The sequence below is a fragment of the Caloenas nicobarica genome, chromosome 5 (genome assembly GCF_036013445.1).
Source record: "Caloenas nicobarica isolate bCalNic1 chromosome 5, bCalNic1.hap1, whole genome shotgun sequence".
Lineage (NCBI taxonomy): Eukaryota > Metazoa > Chordata > Aves > Columbiformes > Columbidae > Caloenas > Caloenas nicobarica.
The window spans coordinates 53,114,154-53,127,189 of NC_088249.1; the positions used below are offsets into that span (position 1 = coordinate 53,114,154).

Genomic DNA, 13,036 nt, shown 5'->3' on the forward strand with positions numbered 1-13,036 from the left:
GCTGATGCTTCATAAGTTACCAGAGATAGAGATGAGCAGAAATCTGAGATCCCTATCATGTCAGGTTAGATAAAGCCTTGCTTGCTAGTCATAGTGATTTAAATGATGTTGATCCTTTGTCCTAGAGAAGCATTTTTTTTCATATTGTTAAGGAACTGATCTCAGACCTTAGGTTAGTGTAAATTTTAAAGCTGATCTGCTGTGCTAATCTCTTATGGTGTCATTTTGGAGCTGTCGATGATAATTCTGAATGCTTAACCCATTTTGTTTGAAGATTTCTAAACCTTTTTCTGGCACATTGTTTCTCAGTGGCACTGGTTGATGTGGGGAGTGATTTTGGGGAAGCAAAAGGATTGGAAGGCAAAAGAAGCTCTTTGTCTTTTGTGTCTTGTGTGTGCAGTGATGCCACGAAAAGCAAGGGCTGGAAAGGATGAGGGAGCAATTGTTCCTATCCCTTGTACACCTGCCAGGCGTTCATCTTTGAGGAATATGCAGCAGAAGCAGAGCCCCATCTGCTGAGGTTCCCTTTTGTATGAGAGTTCCTTAAAGAACAGGCCTTACATAAATAACTTGTCTGACCTGTGTTTCTCTGTATATGCCATATCATGTCTGTGGGTGTGTTGTTAACTGCTGTACAGAAAAGTGATACATCAAGTCAGTGCTAGAGCTGGAGAAACTAAGCAATCATTTTAGTTGTATGCAGGTTATTATTTTTATGCGAGGTTTAGCATCATCACAAAACTTGGACCCAGATAACATCAGAAGTTACTCCAAAATTAAGCTTAATTCCTCTTCCTGTTGAACCTGATGGCAGAAATCCCCCAGGTGGTGGAGGGAACAAGATCAAACTAAATGGGGATGGCTTGCAGGTTGTGAAATTTCAAGGCCCGTCCACACAAGCATAGGTATTTTTTTTCTGTGTGAAAGCATCCTGATACTCTACTGGGTGGCAAAAGCTGCTATTCTCCTTTGACTTGAAGTGGTGTCTAGGGAGAGGAGAACAGTATTGGCAGCAGCTTCCTTTGCTTTGAGCATTATGTCTGTATATTCCCTAGAGAACTCATTAATTTTTAAGACTGTGGCAGTGATAGGTTAAATGGATATAGTAGTGATACACCGATGGTTTGAGGTGCTGCATTCATCCTTTTGGGATAGCAAGTTCTGCTCCCTTCAGTGATGTGTGACACCCTGAGATCAACGGGGCAATCTAACTGGAGAAGGCAGCTGTTAAGTGAATAGGAAGATGCCATTTGGTACAATGGTAGAAACCAGAAAACTGTTTTGTTTCTAGAGCATTGTCTGCTCTCTGATCAAATCCTTCTTAAGATTGACTTACCATGCTAATAGACTTACCCTGTTTGTAGAAAGGGAGAAATTGTGCAGGAGGGTCGCTCACCATGATTTGTATGGGGAGACAACAGTGTGTGAAAGGCAAGGTTCTAAGTTACAGTATGATTTCTAATCAGTAATTGCTAGTCGGGATCAGTGTCTTGATTGTTGACTTGGAGGGTCTTAATGTTGTGAATGGATAAGCTTTTCAAACCTGAGTATATGTTTCATGTACATGTATATATATCGCCCTTTTGTAGCTTGTATTGTCCAAATACTTAATACAATTAAGTAAAATTAAGACAATACTGTCTTAATGTGTGAAGTCTTATATCATGGAGTAGGAAGGTCCTGAGTCCTGACCTAGGACCTGAGTTACTATACCCGGCTTCCTCTCTAAGAAAAGTCATAATAGACTGCCATTGCCTTTTGAGCCACAGAGCTGGACTTCAGAAGAAACATACTGTTTTTTCCGTGGATGGATACTTTGAGGAGGTAGTAATCAATGCTGAGCTGACAGAGGCCAAGCAGCAGAGATTGAGGCATGGCCCTGGGGCCCTGATACCATTTTGCTCTCACTTGGACACAGAGCCACAATGCTCTGTGGGGGATCCTCCAATGCCTCACTGCCAGTTGGCTGGAGTTCACAAATGGGACAGACCTGGCTGCAGCCAAGGCCTGAGGCACTCTGAAGGTGCACCTCTGTGAAGGTAGCAGAAATATTGAAGGATACAGAGTGGGGTATCACAGGACATTTAGGGGCACCAGTGCCTCAACCTCAGGGCAACGAAGGATGGAAGCAGTCAGGATATGGGCCTCCATTTGGTACTGAAACCACTTACTGGCTTTCTCTTGACGTCACTTTTAACCTTACTGGCCTTACTTTAGTAATGATACCACTTACTGCAGATTTGGGTGATCATGAAGTGCCTTTGTCTGCTCCGTCCACACTTTTAACACTGTCTAATACTGCTTCGCCTACCCACTACTGCAATCCATTTCCAAGAATTAGAAGTCAGAGGCATGCACTCTGCTCCAGCTGATGGAGTTGAAAGCTGTAGGAGCTCCAAATTTGACAGTGTGTTCTTTCTGATCAAAGAAACAATGCCAAGATTCTGTGAAATACACCACATATAAACATGAAGGGGAGAGTAATGCTCTATCTAATGTGAAGTGTATTCTGTGCATAAAGCTCATATATACTGTATATTTCATCATGTTTGGAGGTTTCTGGTACTTGTCTTCCTGACTGTGGACTGTAGACATCATCAGCCCTGGGATGGAAGCAGAATCAAGCTCTCTGAATGAAGAATAACAGAACAAATGCAGATGGACTGTGTTCCAGACCCCAGGAACAGCTACGTGCTTTAGAACCCATTGAGAAAAACGAGTACTTAGACACTGGTAATCTCTCATTCTTTGGGGGTGTGCTAACTACCCATGCATCCCACTGAGATTAAAGTCACAGGGATTTACCACCTCCAGGATTTGGCCTTAAATGCCTGCCAAAATGTTCTCTGCTTTTGGAACGTGCAGTGGTTCTTTGTGTTTTGTTTGTTTGTTGGGGGGTTTTTTTATGTTGGGGTGTTTTGGTGGTTTTGTTGGGTTTTTTTGATGGGTTTTTTTGGCCTTTTTTTTTTTTTCTTTTTTTGGGTTTTCAAATTAAAACATGAAATCCAACCTGCCCTGGTACTAACGCTTCCTCCCCACCTCCCTACCAGAGTCTGTCTTCCTGGACTGGAACCCTGTATATCATGTTTCAGTAAGTTTCAGCATTGTTTTGCGAACATAAAATTAGGATTTATAAAAAAGTGCTGACACAACCTTAACTAGCCTATTGCAAATGTGACACTATTAATTAAGGACTCTCTAGGGTGCAGTGTGCTCTTTGGATTAGCTTCCTGGAAACGTAATGGCAGTTTGCAAACTGGCATCCTTTTTTTTTTTTTTTTTTAGTCTATCTCTTGCTACTATAAAAAGCAATTCTGATAATGTGAGATTCTGTTTTACTTTGTTTTACTTTCATCTCTGTTAAAAAACCCCTTTTTCACCCTTCTACTGTACTTTAGGCAGAAGGATGAGTCAGCTGGGGAGATCCTGCAGAATTAGTACAAAACCAGATTGCTTTGTGTCCAGTTAGTCTTCTAGAAATGAAGCAGGATATTCATACCCAGCACTCAGTAACCAGTTGAATTCCTGTCTCACCCATTGGTGAAGCTCAGTTAAGTTCAGAAAAGGCTCCTGAGACTTATGTGTAATTCTGGCATTATTTCTGTCCAGTAATTTTATGGAGGTTGAGATCAGCGGTGCTGTGGGATTTACTTAGTTCTTGGTCCATGTGAAGGCTAGATTATTTTGCTTCATCTCAGGAAAATGTTGAATTGTTTTGGTTTGTGGGATGCTACAGTACTCTACTACTTACAGGTTATCCCTATAACATCACTGTGCAATAACTTTCTAAACAACTTGATGTATGGACATAATCATTCTGGAATAGCTATTTTTAAAATACTCATCCTACTATACTATGACATAACTCATATCTGTAGACAAGTTCGTAACAGTTTAATAGTGTTGGGGAGGTCTAATTATAAGATCCAAAGTGACCCATGTAGAATAAATTATTTTGTGTAGAATTGCTTAGCTGAAATGTCATCTTTCATACGGATCAGCATTTACTTAGCTGTTATATGCTACCTTTGAAAGCGTACCACCTTAAAACTTACCATTTTGTTTTCAAATTGTTTGTTGCCAAATACTTCCCAGCCACTTCATTTAAATGCTTAAGTGAGAATTAATTTTTCTATCTTTCTGGTAAAAACCTGGCTGTTTATCTTTAAAAAAAAAAAAAGAAGAAAAAAGAAAAAAAAAAGAAAAGAGTGAGAGAGTGAATGAATTACCTTGTCCTTTAAAATGCTTCACTCTAAAATGACTGTCCCTTTTCAAGTGGTGTTATAGTTTCAAATTATCCCCGCCAATGCCCCCAATCTAGCATTAACCATGAAAATAACTGATTTTAAAAAAAATAGAATACTACTGAAGACAAAAGCTTATTTAGTGATAATACATTCTTCTCTCTATTCTGCTGTGGGTTGACTGACTTGTAGATGTACTTAGCTTATACTGTTTGAACTCTACAAATGCTAGGAACCATGAAAATTTTGGCTACCCTTACTCATGCCATATGCTTTGCTCATAGCTGATCAGACTGTTTTGATGGAGACTCAATGGTGAGAGATCATGAATCTACACTAATATTAATATTTAATGGCAAAACAGTCTTCAGTGCAATATTGCACATGAGTACAGAAAAAAATATTCCCAAATGAAATCGAGCTCTGCAGCATCCTTACAAATGCATGAAGACTGTGCTCTGAGCTTGCTGGATCATCTTGAGTAACCCTATCAACCACACTTACAGCATGAAACAAAGGAATAGCAAGCAGATCCTGGGCTCCTTCAGATAGCCAGTTCCTGCAAAGGATATAACTAGGTGTGGGATTTAAGATCTGCAGCCTGAGCACAATTGTCAGTGGATGGGGGTAGGAATGTGTACGATTCTTTTGAAGTTAGGCTAGAATGGGAAGATTTATAGTTTGCCTTAAAAAATCCCTATGTAGATGAGTTTGATGCAAGTTTTTAATGTGAACGTAAACCATCTAGCAAAAGTGGCTCTACATATCTCTTCATTATGTTTCCACTAACCATTTGACAGGCTCTCTGGACATATGTTGAATTCAGAATTACAGCACTTGCGTTTGTATGTTGCCTGTGATCTTTTTCTCCTCTTTGTTACTTATGACCTGTACTGTGGCTCACCCAGAAGCATATAATTGTTTCCTTGCCTGAATCAACTTAGAATTTCATGAGCAGTGCTGCATGACTTGGATTGAGATTCCTGTGGGTGGAAAGGGGCTTTATATTATTTTAATCCAGCTGTCAGCTTAAGGGGTAAAGGAAGGGGGAAGTGATGGCCGTGCAGGGGTAGTGATGCAGAGCTGAGTAGAACAGGTAGAAGAGGAAAGTGCTGTGTGTCAGGACAAGAACTCCTTTTTCATATCAAATTTCTTTGATGCAGCTGCAGTGTGTATCACATGGAGCGGTGCTAATGGCCAGAATGTGTTTACCCCTTCTTTAGAAGGATGACCTTGAAAGGCTCATGTAGATTTTTGTAGGGTTGTGAGACTGGTTTCAAAACTCTTTGGATCTGGTATTCTTAATACTTGTAAGAATCCTAGGCAGAAGAATGTAGTAATTTTGATGCTTACTGTTAGGCTTCATGAAATCCAGTGAGAGGGAATTATCCTTACTGCGTGAAGACTGAGAGCTGAGGAGGAAATTGTGACCGCTAGTAGTGGCTGGCTCTGTAGCAGGGTTTTTTTCTGTTATGTGGGAGGCTTAGGCTTCATCAGAGCAGAGAATTCAATTTCCCCATTTCACTGAGGTTAGATTTTTACAGAAATGTAACTGTGTGTACCTTGCAGAATCTGCAGGAGAGCAGAGCTGATTTGTGTTGAGACAGATCCCACACATGGCTCTGAAAACAAGTGCATAAATTCAGAGTAGCTGGGTGTAAATCTGACGTAACTGTCATGGAGATTGATGCTCTCTCTAGGAGTTAATCTAGATTTGCATCAGGGTAACTGTGACCAGAATCTCTCAGAATTTCTCTTTGCTAGACTTCAGTAGCTCATTAAATTAATTGCTAATTAAGTTGAGATTGTTGATTATTGTGGATGCTTCCCACATATTTCTTCTGTCTTACCATCATAGAATTTAAAGAAAGAAGAGCTCCACTAGATCAGACCAGATCTTACGTGTTCTGAGCTCCTGCTTGTCAAAAGTTGTTCCCTTCAACTAGATAATAAGACACTGAGCACAGTCAGCAGACATTACACTGAAGCACTGCAGTCCTCAGGAATCCAAACTTGTGTATATCTGGGACAAAACCAGCAGAGACGTGGCAGCCTGTTCAATAGGCTTCTGTTCAATAAAAGGCCCCTATTCATAAAATAAACATTTTGTTAGGTCTCACTAAAAATTGTGTCTAAGCAGCATGAATCTAAAATGGCACCCTTGTCTTTATAGACAAGCTTAACAACCTTCCAGTCCTTGGGCTTCACTTTGAATGGGTCTGTCTCCTAACAGCTTGTAGTTTCAATTGAGAAGGCCCAGTCATACTGACTGATGAGCATGCAAGGAAGATGTAAGAATACAATAAATTGGTGATCATCTTTCTTGCCTGCATAAGAAAGTAAAGGCATTGTGCCAAGCAAATATGCGCATTAGATGACTAACAGAGCTCCCACACTGTCAGTGTAGGCAGGGAATATGCAATGCAGCCACATATGTGTCTCAGAACCATACTGAGTGCTTTTTATTCTTAATGTTTGGTTTTGTTTTTAAATAGGAGTTCAGATCTTTGAGCAGGATGTTTATCTCTATGCACAGAAAACAAGGTTTGTCATAGTTTTTAATATATGATCAAGTTTTTAGAACTACCAGCTGATATATCTATTGTGAGTGATATCAGAATTTCAAGTAATTGCTGTAAATGTTCACTAGGATAGCCCTGCATATCATATGTAATCATCCAAGTTTACCTTTTTTAAATGGCTGGAAAAACCCTTTTGTTTTTCCAGTGGGGATGCTGTTGGAAAGTTTTGTATTTAACTGCCCTGGTTGAAGTTTGATCTCTCTTTCTTTGATAAAAGTGGTATGAGGTTTTAACAAAAATTAGCATGTGGTAACAAAGGAGTTGAATTCCATTTGATACTTGTTTAGCCATAGTTTTGAAATATAGATGCAGATACTACTGAGCTGAACACTCAGGGAAGTTTCATAAATCCCTGTAAACAGCGTGCAGTTCAACTTTGCATTTAATCTAGCAGTGACCTTCCACTGAAAATAGTCCCCTTTTCACTCCTCCAATGATGACTAATCCACCCCCAAAATTAATTAGTTTTCCATCAATTCTGCAAGCTGAAGCAGCAGCCTTGTTGCTGCATAGATAAGATAGGTGGGTATGATGCAATAGAAGAGAGTTAACAGGATGAAACAAACCCCTCTCTGCAGCAGTGTAAGATTGGATCATCTTGAAGCTAACCTTAAGTGTTAGTTTTTTAAATGGTAGTCTCATTTAAATTCCCTGAGAAATATTAAGGACCTACTGAGCTAACTCTGCAAACATAGAATGGGAGACAGTCTCTTGAGCTGAATCTTAAAAAATGGAGGCACTGGAAACCAAAGATGAAATCCCAAACCACCCAGTTACAGCTCTGTGGCCTGACAACCAGATGATCAGATATTCAGTGGACAGACCTCGGTTGTTCCCAGAGCTAAAATTTTTCCAAGTTTGTCACACTTTTCACTAGCTTGTCTCATAAGCATACAATATTTCAGAAAGCAGACTTCTGAAGTACAGGTAGAGAAAGAGAGAAGTTTCCAACTCTTTCCAGGACTCTCTTTCATTGATAGTGGCATAAACTGTCAAAATCCTTTTAGTATTGAATAACTTTCTATCTGATGACAAATTAACTTCTAAGACTTCAAGAAGCAATGAAGCTGTATGTCCCTTGGAGAACTATTTAGTAGCCTGTGTAATATGGATTGGTCACTATTTCCTCTATTTTAAACACTTGTTTCTTCTTGATCTCTGTGAAAGTTGTCATCTAGATCCCTCATCCCAGTTACTTTATTTTTACCAGCAGAAATCGCTATTAGGTGGACTAGCAGTTAAGTTGTGTTGTGTGGAATGACTGGAGTCAGAGTCCACAGATAGTCTGTATTATATGAACTGTGCTTTCCACTCAGCTGGTTAATTAAACTTGATTTTCAAATCCCAAGGCAGAAACCACTTGTCTACACACTCTGTTTTAATAACGTTTCTGTTCTGTCTCAGGAGACTTGTCTCTGTCTTCAGGTAGGTCCATTCTTAAGATGGAGAAAAGGGAATATAAGGACAAAAGGTTGGAGTGTGTTGCTCTGTGTAGTCCCTTTTCAGGCAAATACTCTTATCTGATTTGGGGTTGTAGATAGAGCGAGGGAACATCTTATAGAGCAACATTACTACAAATTGCCTGAATGACATGTTCTTTGAAATAGATTCTGTGTCCTTCTCAGAACAGGAAGAAAGTGAACAGCAATAAGCCATCTTACCATTTTGCGTTCCAACCTCTGGACTTGTGTCACTGTTCTGTGATGATGCTTCTGCACATTAACCTGCTTTGCTGCTCTGTCAGTGCCGCAGTATTCATCCAGATAATTGTGTACACAATTTTTACTTGCATCTGGGCGGACTATGCCAGCGTTTTCAGCAAAAATTAACCTGGTAGCTTAAAAACATGGAATGTTGCTCAGACAGAGCACAAGATAAAGTCACACTTGCTTCCATGAAGTAGTCTGAATGTGCTGCTGAGTATAAAGTACCAGAGGTTTTGAAATTGCTTATCAGTCCTCCGTGACACATCCTTTAGAGGCTTCACACAGAGCAAAATGAAGCGCTGAAATCTTCTCGTAACTCGAAGCCTGATTTTGCTGGCACTTATGCACATGAGCAAGTGTTCCTGTGACTAGTTTTAGCTGCTCATGTTAGTATGATGAAGGACATGCAACAGTTTTAAAAACAAGGTTATGCAGTTTTATTGCCTTTATTGTTTAAGGTGACTAGCTTCCTGTAAAACTGCTTTGCTTTCAAGGTTTTCCTCATAGTCATGGGCACATGGCAGCATGTTTCTTCTGTAGTGTAAAATAGATGTAAGTTGCTATCAACTCTGAATATTTTTTTCACATCAGTTTTGCATTGATAAGAACTGCAAGTTGTAAGGTAATTGAGAATAAGGCTGTGTCCATTTTCAGAGACAGGAGTGATTCCTAACTGTCCGTCCTTTAGTAGGTATATTCTTCTGATTGTTCACATGCAGAGACAGAAAGATGGGGCATGCTAGGCAATAGATGGTCTTATTTCCTTCAACAGTTTAAAGTGTCACTTGTCCTGAAGTTACATGATGGGGGAAGGGGGAGGCAGAGGAGAAATGCTTGAATTGATAGGCAGTGTAGAGAAAGGGATTAATTGTGGAGTCTGACAGGGCACCTGTACTGAAAGCAGACTGCCACAGTTGCTTATAGCTTAAGAAGAGGTAACTCTATGTAGAAGCTACAAGGACCTAGAGATCCAGGTTTTGTGCCCACAGCTTCAGCATTAATTCTTATTCATTTGGCCTCTCTGGAAATGTCATGATAGCGAGTTCCTTGCACAGTGGTGTGTGTAAAGAGAACTCTCTTATACCAGCATTTGAATATTGTGGTGAACTACAGGCACTTAGGAAGGTCAAAAAACAGCATTTTGGGCTGTCGTTGCAAACAGCTTTCTGTTAAAAACTAAGATGTGTGATCAAGATAAAATGTATCAGCTGAGCCACAGTAACTATGTGTACCCATCTGCGGTCTGCTTTTGTAAAAGCACTAAGGACGTCCTGGCTTGAATTTTAGTAATGTTGTCTTCTGTTTGCATTGGACTGAGAGCATCCAGCGTCAACTACACTTCCACTTAATAGAAATAATAACTTTATATACTGGGGTAACCTGTTCAGGTACCAGAGACCTTCATGTCAAGACAAGGTAACATATAAGGAGAGCTGCATAGAGCCATAGCATCTTTTATTAGAACACTTGGTGTAGTTTGGGGTTATAGTTTGGCCTTCAGTAGTGGTTCAAGAGGCACCAATTCCTTTTTTCCAGTAGTAATCACTTATGAAATCCGGTTACCTTTTTGGTTCTGCACCTCAGGGACATGCTGCTGGAGTGGAATGAGTGCCTTGCGAAGCCTGTTTCTCGGGAACTGTTGCACAGAGCTGGTGATTATGTCATCGCCAGAAGTTTCAGTGGAGCAATGGGTGTGCTGGTGGTGAACTCAGAACTATCAGCATCATCTTTTTATGGTATTGTTAGTTGTTTTTTGCTCTGTAAAAGAAGGTTGACTCCCCTTGGGACTTGCCGGCAAGACGTCTTTTTTGTGTTTGAGCTTAGACTTAAGAAAACACATCAGAAAACAAACTACTTAAAAACATCTAGCTGTAAATAATTGGTTGTCATTTTTTCCTGTGAGGGAGGGAGAGGTGTTTCTGAGTGGCTATAAAAGTATAAATACCATCTGTATGCTTTATGCCTGATTTTTCTGGTTTTAAGAATAACTTTTGGATTATGTTTTGACACACGCTGTGTACACAGACAGTATTTCTTATTCTTGGACCTATGTAGTTCCTCCATACTATGTTTGTATTACAAGCGAGATACACAGCGTTTATCCAGGCCTTTATAGCAAGTTTCCTCCCTTGACTCAGTAGTCTCTTGTCCTGAGTAGCAGAAGATTGCTTAATGCTGAAATGTGCTACATTGGTTGAGGTGATTTTTTTTTTTTTTTTTTTTCCTTCTTCTTCACATATGACTCTGCTGACTTGCTTTTACCTGGATGCTGTCTTGTATCTTGGTGTCTTCTAAGAATGTGACTTACTTTTAAGTGTGTTTTGCTTTTAACATGCAGGTGTGCTTATCTACATGCAGTGGTGACATCATGTCCCAGCGCCAGTGCTGAAGTCTGAGTACCTAGATGGTCTTTGATTTATTAGCCTGTTTAGAAACAGGAAAGATCAGGTTCTAGTGAAGTCAACTCTCTGTGATTTCAACAGGACCTCTGTAGGAGGGGGTACTTTCAGGATTTAGCCCTTTATACTCTTGTTCTTCAGCAGACTTCTTAACTTGGTTTGTGATGCAAAGCGTTGGCATCAATAGAGAGAGTTGTGTTGGTTTCTTTGGGCTTTGGATGAGACTGGCCTGATGCTCATAGTGTGAGGTGCTTTAGAAATAGACAACAAATCATATAAGCCTTGGAGGCAGAGCATTGTATTATCTGGACAAAGAATACACCTCTAGCCCCTCCCTTAGCAGAATGTATAAAGAAAGAAAAAGTCCTTGCAGTTTGTTAGAGGTGAATTTCTTTCCACATGCCTGCATGACCCTCTCTATCCATGTTTTTGCTATGCTTTGGCTGAGTGGCCATGTTGGACACAGTCTCTGAGGCGATGATGGACTGTCTGTCTCCATATTATGTATTCGGTCAGCCCTGCTGTGTGGTAGGTGTGACATATTCAGCAGTCCTTCACAAGTAAGTAATAAAGGGTCTCTGTCGTATACTCACAGACCTTTAAGCAGTCTCTGAGATTTTAATGAAATTGGCCTTTATGATTTCAGCTGGAGACTTTTTCCATGTAGAGCAGATGGCTCCTAAGGGAGGTTAGCTTATGGATCTCCCCTTTTTCCTTAAATACTAAAAGACTGTATGGTACATACCCTTTGGATCCCTGTTCCTGTATGCAGGCAGTAAGCAAAAGCAAGTGGATCAATACCAGCACAGGAATACGCTTCATCTCCTTTCCATGCTCCCCCCACCCCACAGACCAGTGGCTTGATACCAGTGGCTTGGGTGGACATCACATCATGGTCTTTTAGAATATATTTTCAAGAAAAGTTCTTGTGCATCTGATAGTGTTAAAACTTAGATTTTTCACTTTTTTTTTAGGATTCTAGTGCATAAAGGACATAAATGATAACCCAAGAGGACCATCTGTCCTGGAGCAGACATTGTAACTGAGCTGCTATGTGACTGAAAGAACTGATTTCATGTCAGGTGGTAAGTATGGCAAGGAAGATCAGATATATCATCTTGTCACTTCAGTACAGGTGAAAAACACAGCCACACGCTCTTTCAGAACTTGTCCTAATCTTCTTGGAGAATGAGAAGAACAAGGAACAAAAAAAAAAAAATTAAGTGAAAATTCATTGCAGGTTGTGTTTTGCAAAGCCCAGTTGGCGTGGAAGGTACTTTTTCCTAATTTCTTGTATTGGACTATGTCTTTTAATCTAGCTGTGGGTCTTGCATCATGCAAGGAGTCCATTTTACCTCCATTACCTACCTGATGTCTATGAAGCTTGTTTTAATTAGGATTTCTAAGGAAGCACAAAGGTTTGAACCTTTGTCACCTAAAAACTCCTTTTAAATCCAGTCCATAGCTGTCTCAAACATTTTTAAAATTTATTTGTGGTAAGCAGTAAGTAAATTAGTTTTGTTTAGTTGTGAAGGAAGTGGGTATTTTCAAGTCATTCTGGACTTGGCACTAAGCATATTCTGTCTCTTACTAGGAAGTGTTTCCTATCTGATCAATGGACCTCTTAGAGCTACTGAGGTTTGGGATTTCAGTCGTGAATCTGGTGCAGATAAACCTTTTTTCTTTTTATTGGTTAGAATGGTGATCTATTTACCTTCTGGTTACAGCCTAAACATGTCTTAATGCTGCACTGGACCAGCCTTTCATACCATCTTGCAGGTATGGATGCCTTGCAGATTATTGCAGTCTGGTTGTTTTTGCAGTACAGAAACCAGTTCAGCTGATGTGGGTGTGCGTTTGGAATCCACTCACTGTGAAGGAGGCCCAGCTTATGGAAAGAGAGTGCTGAAAGACTTTATTAGGGAGTATTTGGAGGATAAAAACATGTTCTTTATGTGAACAAGCTGTAAGGTGAATGGGTTAATTTCACCTGCTATATGCTTTACATCTGAAAAGCCCTTTGAGCTGTAACCTTTTATTACTTACATGAGATCCTGAGAAACTTCAGATAACCTACAGATATATCTCCTGGGTGTTCACATTCT

At 40.0% G+C, this 13,036-nt stretch overlaps 1 protein-coding gene across 1 annotated transcript in view; it reads left to right on the forward strand.

Annotated features, from left to right (window-relative positions):
• The window catches only part of PTPN5 (protein tyrosine phosphatase non-receptor type 5), an 80,500-nt gene that overhangs the window by 7,174 nt on the left and 60,290 nt on the right, over nucleotides 1–13,036 (forward strand). The window contains exon 2 of the mRNA XM_065636153.1: nucleotides 11,906–12,016. Coding sequence (XP_065492225.1) covers nucleotides 12,007–12,016 — 10 coding nt within the window. The 5' untranslated portion in view covers nucleotides 11,906–12,006. The remainder of the gene's footprint in view (nucleotides 1–11,905; nucleotides 12,017–13,036) is intronic.